General features: G+C 45.5%; 1 protein-coding gene across 2 annotated transcripts in view; it reads left to right on the top strand.

Annotated features, from left to right (window-relative positions):
• ERN1 (endoplasmic reticulum to nucleus signaling 1) overlaps nucleotides 1–26,620 on the top strand; it is a 78,715-nt gene that overhangs the window by 13,374 nt on the left and 38,721 nt on the right. Inside the window, exons 1-2 of one of the 2 annotated variants that reach the window (XM_053893367.1) lie at nucleotides 12,906–13,031; nucleotides 13,154–13,274. In XM_053893367.1, coding sequence (XP_053749342.1) covers nucleotides 12,984–13,031; nucleotides 13,154–13,274 — 169 coding nt within the window. In that variant the 5' untranslated portion in view covers nucleotides 12,906–12,983. Of the gene's footprint in view, nucleotides 1–12,905; nucleotides 13,032–13,153; nucleotides 13,275–26,620 lie in introns of those variants that run through there. The other variant, XM_053893368.1, reaches the window with a different exon arrangement.

Raw genomic sequence — 26,620 nt, forward strand, 5'->3', positions numbered from 1 at the left:
CAAGAGGCCTGGGGGAGGGATGGAGCCCCCCGGAAGATGCAAAAGAGAGCAGGGGGCCTGTCTTACTCCTGGGGCTTCAGAGGGAGCTTCTGATCCCATGTGCGGTGGCTGCAGAGAGGTCCCTCCGATGAGGGGGTCTCAGCAAGCAAGAGACCTTGTACCGGGGTTTGTTCTGTAGCCGTGTTTCGTCACAACAGTCTTAGTTATTAAACCCGCCCATGCGGTTTGGGTGCGCTGTGCTCATACTCAGCTGTCAACGCAGCTAAGAAACATTAGTCTAACATCAGTAGAAGTCAAAACACCAGAGGAGACTCGCCTGGGGTGTGAGCACAGACTGTGTGGCATATCAAATACTGCACCTTAGCGGGGAGGGTTTTCTCCTTCCAGATTTGCTTCACACCAATCAGAATAGCACACCTTCCTCTTCTTTCCATCAGCTGCAAGGGTGACAGACGAGCGTGTGAAGAAGGTTCTGATTTTGTGGCCCACTCTGCATGAGTGCACGCTCGGGCTCCTGTCTGCTTCCCCAGCCCCACCTCGGCCCGTTCCCTGCTCTGCCCTCTCCAGCTGCACAGACCCACAGGTCTTCACACACAGTAACTTACCTTTAGTCTCAGGGCCTTTGCACAGGCTGTTCCTTCTGCCCAGGCAATTCTTCCCTTCCTTCCCCGCCCTTCCTATAGATCTTGATTCAGATATCACTCCTTCAGGACATCCTTCGACACTGTGATCTTGTGCACCCCCGTCACAAGACCAAAGCAGCTTCTCCTGTTAGGCTCTCGTGGTTCCCTGTATGCCCTTTTCATAGCACTTGCTGTAATTTGTCATTCTGTTGTGTGATTATTTGACTAATGCAGTCCCTGATTAGACCATAAACTCCACAAGGGCGGGAATAGATCTGTTATGATTAGATCCTATTGCCTTAGGTAGTTCTTGGTTAATCATGCTAATAACAGCCGACACACACATGGTGCTCACTGTATATGAGGCACTCTTCTAAGAACTTCACATACATTGACTCATCTAAATCTCCCAACAGCCCTTTGAAGTAGGTATGATTACCGTGCCCATTTTACGGGCAAGAAAACCAAGGCACAGAGAGCTAAGTGACTGCCGGGATGGTCTGGCTCCAGAGTCTGCCCTTCCAGCTGCCACAGTGTCCTGCCAGGCACTGCATTAAAGCTTAACAAATGGGAGTTGAATTATTAAGCATCATCAGAAAATAGGAGGTACTACGTGAGTGAGTTTCCAGATAATTCAGATACAGCCCCAGAACTTGAAACGTGCTGTTTGGTGAAAATCTTTTCACCAGTTATAGTCTTCTTCCGGCTTAAACACCACAAACCGAACATATTTTAGCCTTTTCTTAATGATTCCAGATTGTCAGTACAGCTACTGTATGCTTGCTGTCTGCCCAGGAGGATACGTAGGGAGCAGTTGAGCTTGTGAGACAGGGTAGATATTCAGGTTTTGAGTTTGTTTAACTTTCTGATGGCATCTTTGGCCCCCACCAATTTCTTAAATAAAACGATCTTCCCTAATATTTACATAACTCTTGTCTTTGACATTCTTAACATTTATTTTGCTTTCTTGGCATTTAAAGAGAGGTCGCTGTCCCTCAGTTTTCAAAAGAAAAAACATTTGAAAGCTTAGCCACCTTGCTCCACAATGCAGATCCCCACATAAGCCACTTTTGTGGCTCGGAGAAATCGGCAGTAGGATTGGATGACCTCCAGGTGAGGCAGCAGGTTGATCAACATGGTGACTTTTTAGGAAGAGAGGTCCCTGGGAATGTGGAGCCTGTTGGCAACAGAGTGACTCCCCCCCCCCCCCCATCCCTGCCCTGGACGGTCATTTTTCCTTTTTTAGGAGGGAGTTCTGTTCTCCTTAGTGTCTGGAAGGGCTTCTTCCTCGACCCCAAAGGCTTTGTAGCTGCTTGCTGGTAATGCTGTGCTGTGTCTGTTCTCTGCCCACCGCTCAGTAAGCTGGAGGAAGCAGCCTTGTTCCATCGGGACCAGTCCTCTGGCTTCACTCTTGTTTCTCAGCCTTTGGTTTTCACACCACAACTCTGTGCACTTGGTTGTGCCAACACAATCTTCTGAGCAGTCTCTTTTGCGTTTCTGGCTCTGTCCAAATGTGTGAGAATTGCATAGGGATGTTTACATTTGCCTCTCAGAGGAGCCTAGAACACAGGAAGCCTGGCTGAAATGATGGAAATCTGGTGGCTTATGGGTTTTTTCACATGAAAAAGTCAATATTCAGATCTGTGTTTCCTTCCCTTTTTTGTGAGCATCTTATTCTTGCTAGGTGTAGCAGTCCTGGCTTAACTACGTGAGGCTCATCAGTGTGTGTTTGGTTATTAAAATGGTTCTTGCTGTTCAAGGGAGTTGTCCTGTGCTAATCAGTAATGTGTGTTTCCTTGACACTGGCATGAAAAGAATGATTCGCTTCATCAAAGGAGTTGGCAGTGGTCACTATATCATCATCATCATCATCATCAAAGAGCTTTTTTCTTTTCTTTTCTTTTTTTTTTTTTTTAAGCCAGTGGGACTGGGCTGGGTAAATGTGTATTGCAGGAATTTTTTATGGTGGCCAACCTTTTTCTGGTGTTATTCCCACCCTCTTAGATCTACAGTGGGATCTCAGGAATTTATATCCAGAAAGTTTTTTAAAGACCCCACCCTGTATAATTTTCAGTGCCTTTTGGTATATTGGGTGTCTATGTAGAATCCACAAATTATATTTTGGTCTCCTCTAAAAGCTCCTGCCCCCTTATCAGAGCAGGGTGCTTGCAGATCTTCATCTGCCCCAGCAAAATTCAAAGGGGAGCTCCATGCCTGAAGTAATTTAAGCTTATGGTTCTCGGAGAACCGTGATTTAAAGTAGTAAAATTATAGTGTGGTGTAGTGGGCAAAGGGCCAGACGGAGAGGCGGATGCCTTGGTTCTAGTCCCGTGTCTATGGTTAACTGTCTCTGGTGCCTTGGGCAAGTCACTTTACCCCTCTGGGCCTTGACTTCCTCTCTCTTTTTCATCTCTAAGATGGCCTATCCTGGAAGCTGTAAACGGTCCCTGCTGTTTGATCTGTGTTGTGCGGAGCCATATGGGTTTCAGTGACTGTCCAGCTAAATGGAGAGAAGAACGGGGTGTGGTGCACGGGCCAGTAGAGAATCCTCAAATGTGCTGGGAACAGTGGGGATTCTGTCTAGGGGAAGTCAGGCTGGCCAGGTATCTATCTCAACTAGAGGTGCATTTCATAATGTTTAACTTCTATTATAAAACTTGGCAACATCTGGGAAGCTTGGGTGGCAATTATGTCATAAACACAGCTTTTTGCAGATAATTTTTATTTAACTAGAGCATTTATTTATCCACTTTCTACTTGATCCCATTCGTTCCCCTCCCGGCAAAAGCAATCTCTAACCAGTATAGAGTAAACAATTGACAGTTTCAAATTAGTTGCAATTGTTCGGTAGAAACAATTGACAGTTTCAAATTAGTTGCAGTTGTTCCGACTGAAAAATTTGGTATCTCATTGAGTCCTTTTTTTTTTTTTCCGTTGAAATTTTCGTAGGAGGACTTCCTCATAATATGTTTAACTGCAGATGAGTATGCATACTCAAGTAGATCAAATCCGGCTTTTTTTTTTTTTTTTTTTGGAGGCTGGTAGTCCCCTACTGCATTTACAGTTTAAGTCAGACCTTTATTAGTTGAGTTTGTTTACGATGCAGCTCCATTAAGGTAAGTGAGCCTCCCAGGTTTCTCAAATTTTACAAGATGTCAACTGCGCTGTTTCTCTTTAGTGAATGCAACGAAGGAATAGCGGCAATACCTGCGTTCTAAATCTCAGCCTCTAAATGATTGTGAAACCTTGGGTTTTAGTTTTCATGTCCATAAATGCCTCAGGACCTCAGGGATTTGATACCACCTGAAACAATAAGGGCTTGTTTCCTTGGCCACAGTGTGCTAAAGGGTTTCACTAGAACCTTTCATGCCCAATTGTATTTCCTCCTCCCATGGTGTCAATATAAGTTGATGGCAGAGGGACCATGAAGACAAACAGAACTGCCAGCTGCTTGAACTTAGACACTTAGCCTGGGGCCCCAAAGCCAGTTTGGGGGAAATAGAATCACCTGTTGTGAAATTAACATATCTTCACACTCAGGAATAAAGTGGATTTAGGAGGAACCTTTTATCAGAACCATTAGAGGAGTAGCCTAAACTGAAGAATTGTAACTGTCTTGGGTGGTGGTTAATTACACCACACACAAGAATTGCCACAAATGCAAGTTTAACTCTCTCCGTTGCTTAGTTTGGAAACCACACATGGCTGTTCAGTTAGACCTTGCCCTTTTTAGCATCCCATCCAGACATTTGACTCCCATCCAAAGCAAATGTCATGGTTACCTTTATTGACTTTAATATCAGGAAACATAACAGCCAATAGTCTGTTAGAAGGAACTATGTGGTTGATGGATTATTACTGACCTACCTGCAGGTGAACAAAGTATAATAGAGTTTGGAATGAATTTGTAGTAGACTGAGATCATGAAAACAGACACAATTAAACAAGAAAGTCTCTTAATACAATACACTAATGTTTTTGTTCTGTTCTTAATCTTTATCCCAAGTCAGCAGACAGGAGACTAAACACAATGAGTTTTGTGTTATCACCTTGTACAGATGGCCATATAGAACTCTCCTTGTGTGTGAGCAGGTACTTTACTGTTGGATCAGACATGTAAATGAGATGGGAGTTGGAGAGGAGAGTTGGATTAGAATAAAAATCTTTATTGTATCTCTCTAATCAGGCTTTTCCATAAGATACCATAAAATACCTGGTAGGCTTTTGGGAAAAGCTGCTGGCTTAGCCCCCCCTTCCTGATCAGTGAGAGGCTTAAACTCATGTTTTTGTTTGTTTGTTCTTGTTTTGTTTTTGTTTTTTTCTCATCAAGAGATCTTTAATGGGTGTGTGCAGGCATTTACTGGGCACTGATTTGTGTCCTATGCTGCTTTGGTCATTCTTGATGATTTTTTTTGGCCATCATTTTTGTACAATGGGATCAAATGATATTACACCAGTACTCCATTGAGTACTTTGTAAAGCAACCAGAATTGCAAATAGCCAGGCTTTGTTGAAGTTTATGGTCTGAGGTAGATAATATTGCTATAAATAGAATTATAGACACAAGATGTCCTTTTCTTCAGTATTGTGCCTACCTGGGGACTATGTTACAGAATGCTATTTTAAGGTACTTCTTGCTGAATTGGCCTATTAACTGCGCAGGTTGACGTGTGTGTATGTGTGTGTGTGTGTGCACGTGCACACATGTGTAAAGCCCTGTAGGGCTGGTATCCTATTATGGCATGCCAGAAGTGGCTTATTGATCTCTCTTAAACTCAGCTCATCCATCCTGTAGCTTTCTGCTAACTATGAACAGGAGAATAATCCAGTCTGTCTGCCGTTACCCCTCACCTTTACCTTCTTATCCATCAGACACTACCTCCTCTACCACATCCACACATGCACACACACTGTCTTCCCTCCTGTGGCATTGTACATCCCCCACAGAGAATGCCCTTCTCCCCTCTGGGCATCATTGCTAAGGTTAATAGTTAGAAGCTCTCATTCTTTAGCATATTCTAATCCATTCAGAATCTATTATTCTGCATTTGGTGACACGCAGCTTTAACTGGTCTCAAGATTGCATGTGTCCGGGGTGCCTGGGTGGCTCAGTAGGTTGAGCATCTCACTCTTCATTTTGGCTCAGGTCGTGATCCCAGGGTTTTGGAATTGAGCCCTGCCTCGCTCTATGCTGAGCTTGGAGCCTGCTTGGGATTCTCTCTCTCTCCCCCTCCCTGTCTCCCACTCTCCCCCTTTTCCTCTCCCCCTCTTCCCCTCTCTCCTTCTGTCCCACTCCCTCTCTCCCTCTGTCCCACTCCCCCTCTCCCCTGCTCACACACTCTCTCTCTCTCTAAAATAATTTAAAAAAATTTTTTTTAAAGATTGCATGTGTCCTTAAGTAGTAAAACAAAAGAACGTGGAAATCTTTCTTATGTAATCCTTCCCTCACTTGGGGACTTTGTTTTATGCCTTACCTGTAAAACCATAATGTGTACATATTAACTAACCAAAATGAACTTGTAAGTCACTTTACCTTCACTTTACCTCTGTGGCCAGCCATCCAATGGGTTTGAGCCCTGGCAAGGAGCCGCTGCACTGCATAAGGCAGACTGGTTGTTGATGGCAGGTTGTAGTTTTCCAGGAATTTAGGTGCTCACTATGCTGTGTAATAATATTTTATTGGAAACATGCCAGTATCCTTGCTAGAGTTATACAAGCATTGTACTTTTAGTTCAGAGGAATGGTTTTCTTAGCATTAAATTTTTTTTTAATGTTTATTATTTTTGAGAGAGACAGAGTATGAGTGGGGGAGGGGAAGAGAGAGAGGGAGACACAGAATCGGAAGCAGGCTCCAGGCTCTGAGCTGTTGGCACAGAGCCCGATCCGGGGCTCGAACTCACAGACCGCGAGATCATGACCTGAGCCGTACTCGGACGCTCAACCGACTGAGCCACCCCGGCGCCCCTGGTTTACGTAGCTTTAAATAAATAAAACTAAAGTTTGGATTATGCAATATAACGGTAGTCCAATGAACATAGAGGAAAAATTAGTAAAAACAAAACAAACCAATAGCCTTTGAATATATCCTGGAAATTGGTGTGGTACTCCTAAAAGAAAAAAAAATCATTTTGTTATTAGCCACGTTATTGTACTTGAATATTATTATGAATACTGTGGTCTGTTAAAGTGGAGGTGGGAAGTAGAGAAGAGTCACAAAAGATTTTAACTATTTTTACTGCTTCTGCTTATCAGACTAAGCCAGTGCTACAGTGTTGCCATTTAAATTTAACTTTTGGAGATGTGCAGTTGGGTTTGACTTGATTGATTTGCACGCCACCTGAGAAGTGTATGGCTTTCTCGTTCACGGTGGGGGGTCTTCTGGATGTGTGCGTGCACCTTTTTTGTGGGGGTGGGACGCCCCATTGTTGTAAATAGAACCAGCACTACAACGCTTATCAAGCGTAGATCACTTTGGAGAGCTGGGTGTGAGACGTGTGCATGGCACCACTTCCTCCCCCTGACTTCAAGATGAAAAGTCTGTGCTATTTTTATTAACTTATTTATGACCCTTGTTATTAGGTAGTCAGTTAATGTGTGTGCGGACTATTTCTTGAAATGTGTGTCTGAAACTTACGCATTGTATTTCTTGGGAAGATGCAGCATTTCTGGAAACCCTGATGAAAAGCCTTGGGTTTTCCTCTGTTCTCAATCTTGGAGGCGCTTACAATATGCTTGCCTGCTGTTCTTCCTGGGGCTGGGGGCAGAGGGTGAGTAGGAAGGAGCAGCCACCTCCGTGATAGACATAGCAGCTGAAACCAAGCCTTGGGCTCTCCAGGTACTTGTGAGCTGCCTCCTTGCCTGACCAGTGCTAAGTACTAGTTCCAAAACAGGTGGGTTTTTAAGAGAGGCAGTTTCATTTGTTTCGTGCTGCTTAAACACATACCTATCTCGTGTGTCCATATTCTCTTTACTGAAGACATTCTCTAAACAAAGTTACTTAACTCATTTAACAGTTTGTTTAAAGTAGGTTCCACGCCCAATGTGGGGCTCGAACTCACCACCCTGAGGTCAAGTGTTGCATCCTCTACTGACCGAGTCTACCTACTGAGCCAGCCAGACCTCCCTAGAACTCATTTTATTTTTTTAAGTTTTTAAATATTTATTTTTGAGAGAGAGAGAGAGCGAGCCAGGGAGGGGCAGAGAGAGGGAGACACAGAATCCGAAGCAGACTCCAGGCTCTCAGCTGTCAGCACAGGGCCCGAGGTGGGGCTAGGAACCCACGAGATCATGACCTGAGCCAAAGCCAGACGCTTAACTAACTGAGCCGCCCAGGCGCCCCCCAAAACTCATTTTAGAAAAGATTTTTTTCTTACCTGAAATACCAGGTGCTGAGTTAATTAATGCAAGAGCAACTAACAATTAGCTGACTTTAGAATATTAGGGTGAAATTGTTGGTGGCTCACCTCTTAATCATCTCTGTATAAGCTGTCGGTAGTTGCTTCCGGGTCTTTGTAGTAAAGCTAAAGTGAGTGTTACATTTTATGAAATGGTGTGGGTGCTGCACTTTGCTTTACCATCGGAACACTGAACACAAGGACACAGTCCCTGTCCTGCGTTTCTTTTCATGGGAGGGAGATTCTTGCTGAAGTCCAGACTGAGCAGGGCTTCGGTGAGGGCTGTTTTACCACTGAACGAACCTACATGAAATAAGTTGGTTTTAGTAGCAACGTTTGTCCTGCATCATCTGCCCTGAATTACCAGGCTTCCTGCATAGTCCTCAGGCTGGGTGTTTCTGGGATTGCTACCTCAGGGTCACCTCCTGGGAGAGAGCGTGCATGGCCAGACTTCCATGAGGACCAGCTGGCTAATGGGTGTTTAGTTTTAGGTTAGAGTAGGTTACCTGCCACTAGCATTTTCACCCTCCATAGTGTTACTGGGATTACTTGCTAGAAGTCATCATCCAAGCCAGGAGTACATATCCCACTAGTTGCAAAAATGAGTCAGATTCCAGGGAGTCAACTCGAAGCAGTTCTGCAGAATCAGGGTTTTTTTTTCCAGTTTCAGGCTGTCCGGAAACGAGCGTGTATAACACACACCTATGGCCATTTCATCCATCATAGAGAGAAGAGAGCCCTAATGGCTGAAATGGCTGGGTGAGGTAATGTGCAAGTTCATTACTGTGAAGCAGCATTTTTAGATGTTCAGGTACAAATGGTTCTCAGCTGTGCTCAGTATCCCAAAAGGCATCTAGAAGCTTATTTAATTCACGTTAGTGATAGCAACTGTATCTGAGGGCAGGCAGCTTTCAGAAATGCCGGGGGAAAGGCGAGAAATTTTGTCATATTAATTTGCCATGTGAAAGAATTACACCATTCAGAGTGTCTCCCCAGACGTTCTAATTGGAATTTGTCAAGAGCCTTTAAAGAGGAGAGAAGCTTGTGACAGGGTTTGTGACGTCCGTATGGACACTGTGATTAACTGTTGGCACTCTCAGTTGCTAAATTCAACTTCTAGCCAAACCTGGTATTTTTAAGATTTTCATAAGACTGTGTTAGTTATGTGATTAGTGTTTTATTTCGATTCACCAACCAACCATAGACAATTGCTCTTCCTGTGGTTTCCAGGATGATCAGACGAGGCAGGTGGCTTTTGTTTCCACACTAGTAATGAAGCAGCACTGATATGTTTTAGTAAATATTGACCCTTTTTAATACTAATACCGTGATAAGCTATATTTGGGGGCATTTAGTTCATTATCATTGTACTGTAGGCTTTAATAGCAATGACAAAACTCATCTATTCCTGGATGCACACTGTCTTACTGAGGGACCTCTTTGTTTCTAAACTTTTATTTCTGTTTGTTGGATATTAATGATCAAAGGTGGTTGAGTTGCCTAATATGCTGAGGGGCTTGCTGAAGCTCTTCTAACTTTGAGCTTCTGTCCCACCTGCTAACTTGTCCATCTTCTTTCCGTTTTATAAAAAATTCATCACAGATTACATGATCATATCATAGAAAATTTAGAAAATACAGGAGGAAAAAAAACTGTTGCCATAGTTTTGTAATATTTCTTTCATCTTTTTTCTGTGTGTGTGTGTATATATATATGTGTGTGTGTGTATATATGTATATATATACATACATAGAAATACAAAATAAACATGAATATATGTAATATAATAAACATGAATATATATAGTATAATAAACATGCATATATATGTATGCATATATATGTATACATATATATGTGTGTGTATATATATATATATATATATGTATTCATGTTTATTTTGAGGGAGAGACAGAGAGCATGGGGGAAGGACAGAGAGAGAGAGAGGGAGAGACAGAATCCCAAGCAGGCTCTGCAGTGTCAGTATAGAGCCCAATGTGGGGCTCAATCTCACGAACTGTGAGATCATGACCTGAGCTGAAGTCGAGTCAGATGTTTAACCAACTGAGCTACCCAGGTGCCCTTCTCTCCATATATATTTTTAATGGTGCGTGTGTGTGTGTGTGTGTGTGTGTTTTAGGACTGTTTGGGATTGCGAGTGACAGAAATCTAGTTCCAACAAATGTAAGCAAAGAGGAGGAGTTTCTTGTAAGGGATGGTGTGTGTCTGAGCCCAATGACAGGAAGTTGTTGGCCTGAGGAACAGTAGAAGCCAGGGCACTCTGTCCGTCTTTCAGCTGTTTCTTCTCAGGCTTCTTTCTCTGTTTTCAATCTTTGTCTCTCTCACATCCAGCAAACATCCACAGAAATCTCTCGAGTTTTAATTTCTTACCAGTTGAGCGACCAGAGAGTTCACAATTCTCGTGTGATCCCGAGACCTGTTGTACAAAACGACAGGTGGAGGGGCCTCGGCAGGCCTTTCCACCTACCGGTCCCCGGGTATGCAGGCACTCTTCCCTTTTCGTTCATTCCAGCTCTAGACTGCCCCCAGCTGATGTGATCTCACAGTCCCACGTCCCGCTGCAAACCCATCACCTTCTCAGTGGGGGATAGCCTTAAGTGTCCTTCAGCAACAGGCCTTAGCAGTCTTGTCCCAGGGCCACTGTTCTGCAGGCCCATGTGCTCCGGGCAATGTCCGTTTCTCCAATTCAGGTGCGAACAGGTTCAGATGAGTCTCAACAGCGGTCTTTAATCTGCAGGCTAAAATAATCCTATCCCTAAAACACTTGGTATGCACGACCTCTGGATTCCCAGCTAGGGCAGGCACCACCTTGAGGCTTCTGTTTTCCTAGCCAGGTCGTACCCAGACTAATTTCCTAGTTCCCAAGATAGAGTTAAAAGTCTTCCTGTGATTTGGGGCTTTACACTGAGAATAGACTCCGCAGGCAGTGATAAAGCTTGCTCTTGTTTCTTCCATTCCAGGTGAGTGGGCCCCAGGGGCTCTGGGCAAGGTAAAGGGTGGAACTTCTTCACCTCTAGGCCGGAACCAGACAAGAGCGGAGATGAGTCAGGCTCTGGCAGCTGCTTCGCCCCCTCTGCCAGTGGGTCTCCACAGGAATGCAGGGACTGGGGTGTCTGTCCTGCCATCTCAGGCTGCTTTGGAAAGAGCCATCGGGCTTTCCTTATTAAGGTATTAGCTGGGTGCCATCCTGGTTCTTACCGAGAGTGGGCAGGTATTATTTTAGGGTTAGGCTGCCTTGCACACATAAAGCCCCAGTCTTTCCTGTTTAGTGCTACAAGCCAGCCATACTCCTATATTTAAAAATTTTTGTGCCAAAATCCAAACTCTCACAGCATAAGCAAGTTGCGTTGGCCTAGTTTTAATTTAAGACCCACAGGAACCAGGTGGCTTATGGGACAGTATGGTGACAAAGAGAAAGTCTTATTACAGGGTTGGCATTGCTGGGGGCGCCTGGGTGGTTCCATTGGTTGAGTGTCCCACTCTTGCTTTCAGCTCAGGTCATGATCTTACAGTTTGTGGGATCGAGCCCCGCATCAGGCTCTGCTCGGGATTCTTTCTCTCCCTTGCTCTCTCTGCCCCTCGTCCACTTGCACAAATGCTCTCTCTCAAGATAAACAAACATTTAAAAAAGCAAGCTGGAATTGAACACCTCAAAAGGGTGTTGTCTCAGGAAACCTTACCAGCTATCACCTGCACATGGATGTATTGCCTGTGCGCATGCGTGAGCCCATGGCAACTGCAGATGAGGGTACAGTTCTTAGCAAAACTGGAGGATAGGCAGACAAAGAAAATTTGTCCAGTATAATTATCACCACAGTGTACATTAAAATTTGGATTCTGTATTTTTCACGTGAAAATGTATAGAAGCATTTTTCTATGTTGCTGTAACTTTACCCAAGTGCTATTTTAATGATTACATAATATTCCATTGGGTGTTTATAGTTTATTTCAGTCATTTAGATGTTATTGGAAATCCAGATCTTTCTAGTTTCTGTGTTCGTAAATGGGAAATGGGATATGATAAGCATCATTGTGCACACACCTTTTTCTGTTTCTGGAACTATTTCTTTAGGATACAGAATGGGAATTATAGGATCAAAAATCTGAGCATTTTTATATTTTCCGGAAAGATTGCACTGACTTATAATTTTTATTGGCACCAACAATGGATGAGAAAGTGAATTTCACCACCTTTGGCTGCTTTCTGTAAAGAGTGTGTGTGTGTGTGTGTGTGTGTGTGTGTGTGTGTGTATGTGTGTGTTTTAACACATTAAGCATAAAAAATTTTATGTAAATTACATTTTGACTATAAGTGAAGAACAATTTGCGTTATATTTTTCATATATTTTCTTTTATAACCTGTCTCTTTTGAAATCTTGGTGTTTTATTGTTCTATGAACTTTTCTTTTTCTCTTTTTTTTTTTTTTACTTATTTTGAGAGTGCATAAGCCAAGGAGGGAGAGGGAGAGAGAGAGAGAATCCAAAGCAGGCTCTGTGCTGACAGGATGATACGGGGCTCGAACTCAAAAACCATGAGATCATGCAGACACTTGACTGATTGAACCAGCAGGCGCCCCATTGTATGAACTTTTTATGTAATGAGAGCTGCTTTTCCTATTTTGCTTTAAACACTTTTTCCTAGCTCTTTGCCTTTTTAAAATTCCGTAAGTGCACGTGGGCAAGTGTGGGTATGCTGGCGTTCTTCTTTCCCAGTGAGTCTTGCAGGATGACCAAGTTTTAGAAGGTGCAGTATAACCAAGAGAAGGAAGTCCGTTAGAAAGCTGAGCATACTTTCTTCCTCTGTTTCAGTGGAGCTGCCTGTGGATTATTTCAGAATCCCTGTCATTGTTGTGTCAGGTGATAAGCCTGTCTGTCTGCGGGAAGGATTGCTGCTTAGGGAGAATAAAGCAACTAGGATCTAGTCCTGACTCAACTGTTGTCTAGACATGTGCCTTGGATGCGGGCTCTCTAACCTCAGCGTCTTCATCTGTGAGGTGGCAGATTTTAGAAGGATAACTTTTGGAGTGGGGTGGGGCGGCGGTGGGGTGGGGAGTCTGTCTGTGGTTGTACGTGCCCAAGATGAAGATTACTATTGAACATGAACATCTCATTGCAGATTTTTGGAAGTCCCAGCACAGTGACACTTCCCGAAACCTTGTTGTTTGTGTCAACCCTGGATGGAAGCTTGCATGCTGTCAGTAAGAGGACGGGCTCAATCAAATGGACTTTAAAAGAAGGTAATTTGGATATGGTCCTTGATTGACCTGGGCATTTGCTCAGCTACTTCCCAGGAAACATATTCCAGAAAAACAGTTATACATTTTAATAAAATTAAAAAGGATAATGGAGGCAAGGAGAAGAGAGGGAATTATACTCAGAGGGTATGTTTACAGCTTGAATTGTGATTATTCACAAAGTGCATCAGTTGAAGAGGAAGCTTTATCTTTTTTTTTTTTTTTCTTCTGTCCAGATTTCATGTTTAAATGGCTCTAGGCTTTTCTATTAATAGTTCTGGCTGGTAGGTCTTTTACAAAGACATGCTGCATTAAATTTTTTTTTAAGTTCTAGTTAATGATTAGAATCTTGTAATCATAATTATAAGAACTATCTTCTGTAACCTCAAATTACTCGTTTGTTTTTACAGAGGCTGAACTACTTGAGGGCTGTAAAGTTTGACATTCATCCAAGTTAGCCGCTTTATTGGGTCTTTACGTTGAGGGAAGTGAAACGCTGAACTTGTTTCTCATTTAATCTACTCTGCCTCCGTTTTATGATCTTGTCTTGCTGGTGATAGTTAGCACGGTAGAGTCCTACAGCTGGGAAATTGTATTTGATTTACAAAGCAATCGTCCTGGATAAAGCTATGCAAATCCAAGGATTTGGGGCTTTCAGAGTCCAGTAATAATTCTGATTTGGCCCTAGATTAGAGTCTGACCAGCATACTCTCTTTCGTCACTGATCTGTGACTCATTATTTACATGAGCACAGCAAGTGTGTTTCCTTCGCTAATAAAATGTTCTCAAAACAGTGTTTTGAATGGAAAAATATTGGCATATATCGTAAGGTGACACATCATTGTATCAAGCCAACAGCAAACCTGGTTACGGTCCATAGATGGCGGCAGCTGGGGCATCACAGACCACCCTGCCTCACCTGTCTGAGTGGGTCCCTGCTTGGATCAGCAAGAACCTCAGGCAGCCGGAACGACCAGCTTTCTCAGGAGTGAGTGGCCACAAGAAGACTGTAGGCTTTCAGCATTGTATTACAGCCTCCCGGAATGTTATCTGTACCGTCTCTCCTTCATGTTTAAGCCTTCTAATGTTTCTAAAACAAAAGTAGAGTCCTTTAAATTTCACAGTGTCTGATTTTGTCCAAAGGTGAAATCAATAAATCCTCAACAAAAGGTTTGAGAGAAACACTTTTTACCATTGAATGTTAGGGCTGGGCCACGGTTTTCTAAGGGCCTCTGGGAGGTGGTAGGAACTGCTCTGAGCTTGGCCAGCTGAGAGCAGGAAAGATTTCTGAAGCTGTGGTGAGCTGAGCCTTGTGAATTTCTGTCGGGAGTGAGGCCTGCAAAGGAGGCAGCAGGTCTAGGTCCTGTTTGGGAGGAGCTTAGGGAGTAGAGGTGGAGGGAGAGAAGCAGAGGGCATGTTGAGCCCTATGGTAGCATCCTGGCTTTTGTACCCGGACGAACAGGAAGCTGGGACCATTAATATGACTGAGAGTGAGTGACTCAACACTAATCCTGCAGTGCAGTGTGGGAGTGTGGGCCAGTGACAGAGAGGCCAGAGCTGTGGGGCAGACCTGAAAAGGGGAGCAGGGGGATGGGAAGAGGTGGGAAGGATGAGAGGCGGGACAGAAATACAAATCAGTGGAATCCAGGAACAGATTAGGGAGGCAGAGCAGGGAGGTGTTAAGAGACACTTAAAGGGAGAATTTGAGAAATCTCAGTAAGGTCTGATAATTTCAAGTGATATTCATTATGTTCTAAGTCTCACTGTTTTTCTGAGAATAGACTGGCTTTTTATTTATTTATTTTATTATTTTTTTTAACATTTATTTATTTTTGAGACAGAGAGAGACAGAGCATGAATGGGGGAGGGTCAGAGAGAGAGGGAGACAGAATCTGAAACAGGCTCCAGGCTTTGAGTTGTCAGCACAGAGACCGACATGGGGCTTGAACTCACAGACTGCGAGATCATGACCTGAGCTGAAGTCAGATGCTTAACCGACTGAGCCACCCAGGCGCCCCTAGATTGGCTTTTTAAAGTTAAATTCAGCCCTGGATACCAGTCACTATCTATATTTCTACACTAGATGTAAACACTGTGTATATTACAGTATATCTATGTATTTCTACACAAAGGTTAAGGGTGATAATGCATAGAGACCCTGAGTTTTTGACTTAGTTTTGATCTTGCAATTATGACTAAAGATTTCAAAATTGATATTTCTAAACCATTAATCTGTAAATCGCCTATAATGGTATCCAGATACTGTTCCAGGCCCTGTGGGTACAGCAAATGAAAGAAACAGACAAAATCCTCTCCCCCCTAGAGCTTTCATTCTGGCAGGAAACAAGGAAATAAATTACGTAGTGGTGATAAAAGCTATGACTTTATTGAAGAAAAATAAAGCAGGGGAGTGGAATAGAGAGGGCCAGGGGTGGAGGTGGGGGGGGGGCTGCAACTTTCAACAGTGAAGGCCCCACAGAGAAGGCGCCATTTGAGCAAGAACTCAAGGAGGCAGGGGAGCCTTTAGGCAGAAGGCATAGTAGGGGCGAGGGGGGAGAGTCCTCCGTGGTGGAGGACTTGGAGTATGAGAGTGGCTGCAGGGGGCGCAGGGAGTAAAGGAGAGGAAGAGGAGTAGGAGATGAGAGCGCCAGTCCTGCGGGGATGCCATGCTCTCTCCATACAATATTTATTACAGAAATGCCCCCCTACTGTCCTGGAGTGAAATCTATAGACAGTAACCAACCCCCCCCCCACACACACACACACAATTTCAGAAAGAAATACATGTATTGTGCAGCTGGTAATCTAACAATGGACTAATAGAAAAGTAATTCTTACTCACCTATATGTAATTTAACATGTAAATACCCTCCTACACGGTGACACTCCGCCGTGAGTGAATGTGGTGCCCGCCAATGCAGACTGATAAAAACACCAGGACATTTAGCGGTGCCCGCATCTCCAAGATGGCGAGCAATTCTTGGTAACGCTCCACACGTCAGAAGTGCGACCTCGCCTGCTTCATACAGTAGTTAAAGTCTGGAAAGATTACTTGTATAAAATTATGCAAAAAGTACTTTTGTGCTTTTACATAAGTGAGGTTGTAGGCTCCAGGGAGTTATCAAAGGTTTTTGGCCTGTGGGAGTGTCTGACGGTGTACAGATTTGACGTGATCTTTGGCTGTGCAGTGCCCGCCCCCCCACAGCTCCCACCAGTCTCTGTGACCGCCAAGAAATGCCCCTCACAGATTTCCTGAGTGCTGCCTGGCAAGCTCTGCCCTCCCCATAGAGGTATAGCCTCCCCGTAGAGGTGTAGGGCCTGGTGGCTGGTGTGAGGCTGTTGGCCTTTTTGAAGCCACCACCGGAGACATCTGAGCAGGGGAGCGACTTGCCCTGGTATTGCAGACTGATGTTTGTGTCCTTCCAGAATTCACGTTGAAGCCCTCCCCCACGATGTGGTGGTATTTGGAGGTGGAGCCTGTGGGATTTAGCTGAGATGAGGTCATGAGGGAGGGACCCCCATGATGGGATTAGCGGCCCTTTTGGGAAGAGGAAAAGCCCAGAGCCTTTGCTCTCTCCCACCATATGACAACACAGTGAGAAGGCTGCCGTCAGCAAGCCAGAAACAGGGCTCTCACCAGAACCTAGCCATGCGGACAGCCTGATCTTGGGCTTGTAGCCTCCAGAACAGTGAGAGGTAAATGTCTGTTGTTTAAGCCACGTAGACTGTGGGATTTTGTTAAGGCAGCCTGAGCTGGCTAAGACACCTGGCCTCCACTTTACAGGGTTAGCAGGTGCCATGTTGAGACTGAACTGATGAGGCCAGGAGGAAGCTGGAGACCAGGCGGAGGCTGCCGCACCAGTCCAGGCAAGGGAGGCCGTGGGCCTGGGCCTGAGAGGCAGTGGGGGATCAGAAGCAAATGGAAGAAACTTGCAGATGCAAACAGACCCCTTTAACTCATCAAGCCGGGGCTATGCACAGTATCTACCTGTTACTCCATTTCATGGTTTCCTGACTGTTTACTTGTTTCAAGGGCCAACAGACTGTGAGAGTTTTGTTTTCTTTTTTCTTTCCACAGAGTGGTTTTGGCAGGTGCTTTTGTTCCTCACCCAAACATGTGTTGCCGTTCCCAGAAATGAACATTTCTTACACCACAGCAGCGAACTGCACCTAGTACAGAAAACGAGTTTTATTTGCTTTCAGAAACTAACGAGTTCTGACACCACGCGAGGTGCAATCTTTCTAGGCTGTGATTTTGTGACTGTAGCAACAACACTGTCTGGCTTTGTCTGAAATTTCACCAGTGGGAGATAGTTGCGTGTGTGTTTCTTTTCTGCACTTTCAGCCCAGATGCAAACAGAAAACACTGCTGCCCTGTTTGGCATTAGATTGGTTTTCTAAAGCTTGCTTTGGCTTGGTGGGGTTGAAAGGACTTTCTTTTGGTATTGCCTGGGCTGGTTTAAGGCTTCTTGCATTCACTTTGAGATACCATTTGACTAAAGTTAACGAGCTAACTAGGATTATTTGGAAGAATAATAAAGAATAAACTAGATAGAATAGAATACAAGAATAAAGTTACGTGAAATTGGAAGAAAATCTTCCCGCCTGAGTTCACCTTTCTTACGTGTGCCTCTTCCCGTAGTTCCTCCTGGTGCCGACAGCCACGGCCCCCCCAGTCTGGAGAGTACGGTGATGCTCTGCTACTTGATCACTGAGTTCTGTCATGTAGACTGAAGTAGTGTCTCTTCAATGTGGCTCCTTTTTTTTTTTTTTCTTTTCAGTTTTTATTTATTTGTTTTGAGAGAGAGTGGGGGATGGGCAGAGAGAAGGACGAAAGCGAGAATTCCAAACAGGCGCCGCACCGTCAGCGCAGAGCCCGACGCGGGGCTCGAACTCATGAACTGTGAGATCATGACATGAGCCTAAACCAGGAGCTGGACGCTCAACCGACTGAGCTACCCAGTCCTTCTAGCCAGTATCTCAGCCAGACTCATTTCCTAGGTCAAGAGAACAGCTTCCTGGCTGCCTGCCATCTCTGTTGTCCTTCACCCATCACACTGCTGTCAGACCTGCCCTCTAAGGAGACCACGGACCAGGCTGCACCTCTGCCGAGATAGCCTTGGTGCTGTCTAAGGCAGTGCCCTAAGTGTGGTCTGCCCACCTGTGTTACCTGTCCACGAGAAGTACAGAAGGGATCCTAAGAGTCATCCGTGCTGGGTTAGAATTTTCAGTAACTGGTCCCTCGCCACAGAGAAGGCCCCAGTCCACAGAGTGAAGTCTAAGCCCCTTCGCATGCATGCGAGGTCCTTCACCATCTGGCCCTCACCCCATCTCTAGGCCTCAGCAACATGGGGCCTTCGCTCATGTGCCCTCCCCACCGGCAGCCTGCAGCATTGGTCAGGCTCCTTATAGATCTGTTAAGATCCCCTTCAACGGTCACCTTCTTGACCCCTCAAGCAGGGTGAGCTCCTTTCCTCATCTGGATTCGGGGCACTTTGTGCTTGTGTTGTGAAACTTTGTTTGCATTTGTCTTCCCACTGAATTCTAATTTCTTTATTATTTTCTATAGAAAAAAAAATTTTTTTTAACGTTTATTTTTTTTTGAGAGAGCACAAGCAGGGTAGGGGCAGAGAGAGAGAGAGGGAGACACAGAATCTGTAGCAGGCTCCAGGCTGTGATCTGCCAGCACAGAGCGTGATGTGGGGCTTGAACTCACAGAGATCATGACCTGAGCTGAAGTCAGACGCTTAACCGACTGAGCCACCCAGGCGCCCCTGAATTCTAATTTCTTGAGGTTGGGCTCCGTAGACAGCCAGGGATGCTCAGTAGATGTCTCAGGCACCTGATGCTGACTCGGGTCCCAGAACCCTCTGACTAGATGTCTTCGGGGAACCCTGAGAAACAGATGAGCCTGGGCTCTGCCCCCTTGGGATGCATTATCTGTCACCTGGACCACTGTCATGGCAGGTTCCAGTTCCAGTTTCTGATCTGGAATTTCGTATGGCTCTTTGTGACTTTTTGCTGTCGGTTTTTCTCTCCTGTCCCTCCGGCAGCGAGCACGTTCCTCTGAAAGAGAGATCTGCCTTCAGAGGTGTGACGGAAACATGAGCAGGGAAGTGTGAGAAGGGGCGGTATTTCGTTCATGGTTCTAATCTGTCTTCTCTTACTGAATTTTCTAGGCTTAAGATATGCATTACTCCCTTTCTACCTCATTGCTTAAGCACAAGAAAAGTGTTTATTTGCTTTCCATTGTTTGGGAGGACTGAAAATGAAGTTGTGAGAGAGGATATGAGAGGGGCCTGTTTTGAGTATCTTGAAAATGTGTTTTCTTTGTCGTGTTTTCCTTTTTATCATGGAAGATTCTAAACATACGCAAACTTAGAGACAATGAGAGGTACAAACCCTCATGTCCTCCTCATTTAGCTTCTGTGAGAACCAGCTCGTGCTCAGTCTCCTCTGTACCCCCTCTGGCGTCCTCCCTCAAGCTTGGGCTTTACCTCAGAGTGACACATCTCTCATGAGGAGGTCTCTCAAACAGCTGTCACTATGCTTGGTGGCATAGATTTCCACTCCAGTGGGTATTCTTTGCACTCTTACTAGGTCTGTGTCGAGATCCAGCTGTGAATGTTGAAGCACGTGAATAAAATCCTTTTTTGGCTGTAACTTCGTTACCTGTCTTTTCATCTTGGCCTGACCGTGCAAGGTTTGATGGCACTCTGGTTACTCACGAACGGATTCTGTGAAGCTCTGACGTCTTGAGAGGCGTTTGGGCTCAGGCCATAGCATTGAATTGTCTTGCCCTCCCCCGTTTAATTCTTTCACTGGTGATTATAGTGTGTGTGTTTAGGTCTGAGTGACTTCTGTCAGGGTGAAGGTGAGTAAGAACATGGTAGAATCCGACTACCTCTGGAGTGGGAGCTTTTTCAGGTTCTTTGGCACGTCCCCATGATGCTCTCTGTTGAGCGTGACATCTGGTGACTCGCAGAGAAGACTTGTTACGTCCTGTCCCAGTTCAGGTGAGACCTGGAATTCGAGGGTTAGCTTTTGGTGAGATGTCCGCTTTAAAATGCTCTCCTTATCAAAGCTGAACTTTGAGAAACGTTGGAGACTTGCTACCTTACACGTTGGACCTCGCAACTTCAACGGGAACTTGAGGTTCAGATTGCAGAAGCACCTTTCCTTTGGGGGAGGAAGTGAGCTGCCGCTGGGGAGAAACATTCCCTAACAGATTCACTTGAGTGCGCGGAACATATTTGGGGAAGCTTACCTTTTGAGTTCAGGGGGGGTGGACGGCCTTGTTTTACGAATGATTTCTGTAAGAAAAGAGTATTAGAACCGTAAGCATTTTCTTGAGGAGATGCCAGTGGTTCGTTGCATTCAGACCAGCCAGTCTAGCTTCACTGTCTTCTAGGATTAAAATCCCCATGTCCTCCTGAGGTCCTTTTTGTCCCCTGCGTTTTTTTCATCAGAACTAAGTTCTCTTGATACGTTCCCCCTCCTCCTGCCGCCCTTCCTCCCCCTCCCCAGCACCGGTGCAGGCCGCCGTCGCCTCCCTCACTGCGCTTTTTGACTCCTTCCCTGTCTTGTTCACTTTGTGCCCTGACGCCTGCCCATCTGACCTGCCTTCGGAGGACTCCGATCCCGTCTCTCTTTTGCTCGGAAGCCTCCAGTCGGCCCCTGGTTAGCACCCACCATGTCAGTGTTGTCACAGCATTCTCCTCCATGGCCTCGCTGCCTCCTGTCCAGCCTTAGTGTCACTGCTTCTCAGAAGGAACACTTCGTATTCGCCAAGGCTGTGTCCTCGTTGCCACAGATAGGGTGATGCTTCTTCACTCATGCTGTCAGGTCCTCGCCGCCCTCTGAGCCAGCCTTCGTTACGAAGTCTTTCTTCCCCGAGTACACAAGCCCTCAGCGACTTCCCTCACCTGGGAAGTCCTGTGGTGTGTGCCACATGCTTCGGCAGTTCATCAGATACCGTTCGTGCACATCGGCTGTACCGACTCCTTTCTTTATCCCACACAGCGTGGAGCAGAGAATCAAGCTAATAGCAGACGCTCTGTCTTTGCTCTTGAGACGTGTGTGGTAAATCTCAACAGATAGTTACTAAGAGTGGGGTTGTCATACTCTTCCTCAGAGAGAACGGGAGAGAGGGAAGGACAAGGCTCTTGAATATTTGGTATATGAGGAGGCTTCGTTCCTGGGTTTCTTTGGTCCATAAATACCTTTCAGAAGGGCCAGCCCAGAAGTGTTCAAATCATTGCTAGAGGTGTACTTAGAAGGGGCTGGTATGGAGAATTTCAAATATTTTGTGACATCTGAGATGTACCTAGAGAAGTCCTCTACTCAGAGAGGAAGCGGGTTTTAAATGCAAGGGGTGTAGGGGTCAGCCAGGTGGTTGTGCTTTGGAAAGGAGAGTGAGGTGGGGCAGGGCAGAAAAGCCAGTGCTCGTCTAGATTCCGCCAGAGAAGCAGTGTGTTCCAGAAATATCAGTGCTTATCTGAGGAAGAGAAGAGAATGATCTTGTAAGGTTCCTTGAGCTCCAGTCAGATGGGCAACCTGTTCTTGTGGCTTCTGTAATCAAAGGAATCTACTCCCTCCCACGTGGAAGAAAGTCTGCCCAGAGCTACCTCCATGGAGAGGCCATTAAATGTGGGCTCTGTTTTGAAAGACCTACTTAAATTTTGGTTGACTTCGTCAGAGACATTTTTCTGTTTTGCTGACTTCTCACCCCCCTGTCTTCCCACATCCTCACCAGTTTTGCTAAGCACGTTAGGGAGGCCTGTGGCAGTGCTGACAAGATCTTTCTTGCTCTCTGAGTGGGTTTCCCTCCAGTCCCTTCAAACCCTGTGACATTGTAGGATCGGACTTCACTTCAGAAAGTGAAGGTTTAGGGTGCCTGGCTGACTCGGTCAGTAGAGCATGTGACTCTTGGTCTCAGGTTCATGAGTTTGAGCCCCACGTTGGGTGTAGAGATTACTGAAAAAAAAAAAAAAAAAAAAAAAAAAAAAAAAGTGAAGGTTTATAATTCAAGTGAATGCAGGAGAAACAGGCCTTTCTTCTGAACATATTGGAAAGACTTTCCTTGCTTGAATGACTTCTTTTTCTTGGCTTCTCTCTTTTTAAAAAATTTATCATTTTAGAAAAACTTCCAACACATGCAAAAGTGTAGAATAGTATCGTGAAACCCTCATGCAACCAGCACCCAGGTTCAGTAGTGATCAACATGTGGCAGGCAGTCCCCTTCCTCATCTCCTTCATTATTCTGAAGCAAATACCATATCATTCCCCCCCCCCATACATTTAAACAAGTTTTAAATGTGAGTGAACACACCAAACTGTGCCTGGCAGCTCTCTTTAGCTTTTATCACATAGGTTTCTCTGTGGAAAAGTCCTTTTCGTTAGAAAAAACTTGTCGGAATGACACTATGACATACAGGACTGAATATCTTAAATCACGGATTTCCTTTCATTCTGCAGAGAGTATTGTCTACTAAATATGAGGGGAGCAGAGACCTGGACGGCAGCTACCCCAGAGTTCACTCTCTGATTACTCATTAAACCGTACATAAGCTTTATGTACTTTTCTGTGTATATTTCACTTTTTATGTACGTGATGTAGATGGTCCCTGTCCTTCAACATGCTTAAACTTCAGTCCAGCCCCCAGATATTTGAAAGGCCACCTGCACCCACACACCAGCCCTGGAGAAGCGTGATCAATGCATCCTAAGAACATACCCAGTGCGGTGGGTGGTCACTGTCTGATTTCCTGGAGGAGGAGGGCATTTGAACTGGCCCTGATGAACAAGCAGATTTAGATAGCTAAAGAGGAACAGGCAGTGATGAGCACAGAGACCAGCATGAAAGCACAGGGGTGTTCTGGGAAGAGACTGGATTGAAAGAGAGTCATGGAGAAGAATCGGGCCTGCGTTTTGCACAGCCTTGAGCGCATAGGCCTGTGACTCCCAAACCATCCCGAGGGGCCCTGGGGGCCGCGGTAAACTCACCGAGGCACTGCAACTTGTTTTCAAGTTTTGAGAGAAGCATAGCAGTACTCAACAAACAAATGTCAGACACCCTGTTCGAGATAGTTTGGGGTTTCAACATCAGCTTGTGCTGCTTTCCTTTCAACGACGTATCTTTGCAAGGCTGAATTTTTGGTGGTTGCTGTAATAAAATTCAAACACCACATGAAAAGCAATGCGGAATGGTAATGAGGGTGGCAGTGTCTAATCCGATTATAAGGTTTGGAATATGTGTGGCACCCAGCAGGGACACATCCCATTAGTAAGTAGTTATGGTTAAGAATGAAATAGTTTTCTTTCCATTTACATGTATTCCTTTGTTTCAAGTGGCTTTGAAGTTGCTAGTCCCTACATACTTAGGCCATTTGGAACTAACTGCTTAATAAATGGAACTGTTAGGCATTTCTTTTTTGCCCAAGGCCCTATGAAGAATTTACTGACACACGAAGGGTGTTGTGAACCAAGAAAGTTTGGGAACCTCTGACTTGAGCCCCAGAGATGGAAGGTATTCCGTAGGCAGAGGGAGGAAGGAACCATTGTAGGGGTTTATGTGGAGGAAAGACGTGAACAGATTTGCCTGTGTCAGGCCCTTGCAGACAGTAGGTAGAATGCATGTCCAAAAGCCCAAGATGCCAAGATCTGAGACAGGAAGCTGGTTAGGAGACTGCTAGGTAGACCCAGTGAGATGATGGCTGCCTAGTTTTGGCAGTGGTAAAGGAGGACGTAGGTTTTGAGAAATGTGTGCCGGGTCGAATCTTACATGACTCAGCATCTAGTTGAATGGGAGCGGGTTAGAATTAAGGGGAGAGTCGAGGACAGCTCTGTGTTTCCGGATTGTGTGACAGGGCAGGAGTGGGGCTGGCCAGCCAATCTGGGAATGTAAAGGAGGATCAGGTTTCGGGGGGGTGTGACCTCAGGGTTGAGATACACCGTAAGCAGCTCGAAGTGGGGCTGAGTCATGGATTCCACGGGAAGACGTCGTCAGATGCCATGTGGAAACCTAATAATAAGGATTTGCAAGTGTTAGATTTGGTTACTGGAACTGGACAGTGGCAGTTCTGGTCTTACTCCGAGGGTAGGGGCCAGAGAGCCGTGAGATGAGAAAGACACAGAAGGCGAGAAGGTGAAATAAGATCCAGGATAATGGTTTCCTAGTTAAGAACTCAAATTCCCTGGCCTTACCCACAGAATCAGCTTCCTGGGGGAAGGACCCAGGAACCGACATTTAAAAAACCATAGGGAATCTTATCCTCTGCTGGTGGGCACCTAAAATAGCACGACCATTTTGTTTTGTTTTGTTTTGTTTTGTTTTTAACATTTATTTATTTTTGAGACAGAGAGAGACAGAGCATGAACGGGGGAGGGGCAGAGAGAGAGGGAGACACAGAATCGGAAGCAGGCTCCAGGCTCTGAGCCATCAGCCCAGAGCCTGATGTGGGGCTCGAACTCACGGACCGCGAGATCGTGACCTGAGCCGAAGTCGGACGCTCAACCAACTGAGCCACCCAGGCGCCCCTAGCACGACCATTTTGAAGCGCCGTGTGGCAGCTCCTTGTCGAGTCCCATGTAAACAATATGGCTCCACGTTCCAGGTATTTTCCCAACAGAAATGAAAACGTAGGTCCCAGCGAAAACTTGTACCATAAATGTTCATAGCTGCTTTAGTCTCATTTTCCAGCCCCAAACTGGAAAGTGTCCCTCAGCAGATAAATTATAGCATATCCACACAGTGGAACACTGTTTAGCAATATAAAAGGACAGACCATGATACATGTGACGATGTAGATGAATCTCAAAAACATGATGCAAAGAAGGAAGCCAGACACCCAAGAGAACCTAACGTATGAACTGGGTTTGTGCAATTTTAGAACAAACACAACGAACCTGTAAGTGGTTATGTGGGGGTGAGAGTTGGTGCGTGAGAAGATGCTTTGGAGTGATGGGAATGTTCTAGGGTGTAAGGGTGGTTACGTGGATGTGTATGTTTCTCAAGACTCGTTGAATTGTACCCTTAAAGTGGCTGCCTTAGGAGAGAAAGGAGAGCGTGTGCCAAAGAGAAGGGGAGCCCAGAGGTTTAGTGTGTTTGTGGGCTGAGGGGAAGGAGTTAGCCAGGCAGAGGAGGACCTGTGGGTCCTTGGAGACATGGTACCACCTGGGGGCTGGGCAGTATCTATGAATATGGAGGTGGACGCATTGTCTCTGTATGGAGAAGTGAAGAGTGGGATTGGGCAAACTTGAGGAGAAAGGTAGGAATTTTGGGAGAGCTCACTCTGTCCCCTCTTATTCCTCCTGTGCCACAGAAGGCAGAATCGGGTGTGGAGGGAAGGAGGCCTTGAGGCAAGGAGTGCAAGTTTGAAAGAGGCCAACCAGGAAATAGACAAGTGTGCCTCCTACAGCATGGGGCCCAGTGGGCCATAGATGTAGAATGGTTTTTCCAAGAGTGACTGTAGTGTTTTCTTCAGCACAACTCAGAGCCTGAGTGGAGGAAAGGGGATTGCACAGTAGATTTTGGGGTGACGGATGGTAGAGCATATCTGCTGGATTATTAAAAGTAATTAATGATGGGGGCACCTGGGGTTAAGCTTCCGACTTCGGCTCAGGTCAAGATTTCGCGGTCCGTGAGTTTGAGCCCCGTGTCGGGCTCTGTGCTGACAGCTCAGAGCCTGGAGTCGTCTTCAGATCCTGTGTCTTCCTCTCTCTCTCTCTGCCCCTCCCCTGCTCGCACTCTGTCTGTCTCTCTCTCAAAAATAAACGTTAAAAAAAAAAAAAAGTAATTGGTAATGGATGTCCAGGCTGGGCACGAATAGAAGTAGGAAATAAACTAACATGTAGTGATTGCTCCGTTCAGTCAATATATTGAGCACCCCTCTGTGCCAGGCACTGTTTTAGGTGTTCAGAATATGCCAGACAACAAAAGACAAATCCCAGCCCTTATGTAGCTAATAGTAGCTAGAGTCAGGCATTTATTTATTTGTTAAGTTTATTTATTTACTTTGAGAGAGAAAGTGAGCATAAGCAGGTGAGAGGTGGGGAGAGGGAGAGAGAGAATCCCAGGCAGCCTCTGCACCGTCAGCGCAGCACCCAACACGGAGCCCGTGAGATCATGACCTGAGCGGAAATCAAGAGTTGGACACTTAACCAACTGAGGCACCCAGGCTCCCCAGAGTCAGACAGAGTAAGTAATGTACTGTACTTCAGAGGTGGTAAGTGTTGTGGAGAAAAATCAAGTAGGGAAGAGGGGTAGGGAATCCTTGGGGGGGGGGGGGCGGTAAGAGGTGGTCATGGAAGACCTCTCTGAGATGGTGATATTTAATCAAAGACGTGGG

This window comes from Panthera pardus, unplaced genomic scaffold, assembly GCF_024362965.1.
Source record: "Panthera pardus isolate Hobbes unplaced genomic scaffold, ASM2436296v1 HiC_scaffold_3, whole genome shotgun sequence".
Classification (NCBI taxonomy): Eukaryota; Metazoa; Chordata; class Mammalia; order Carnivora; family Felidae; genus Panthera; species Panthera pardus.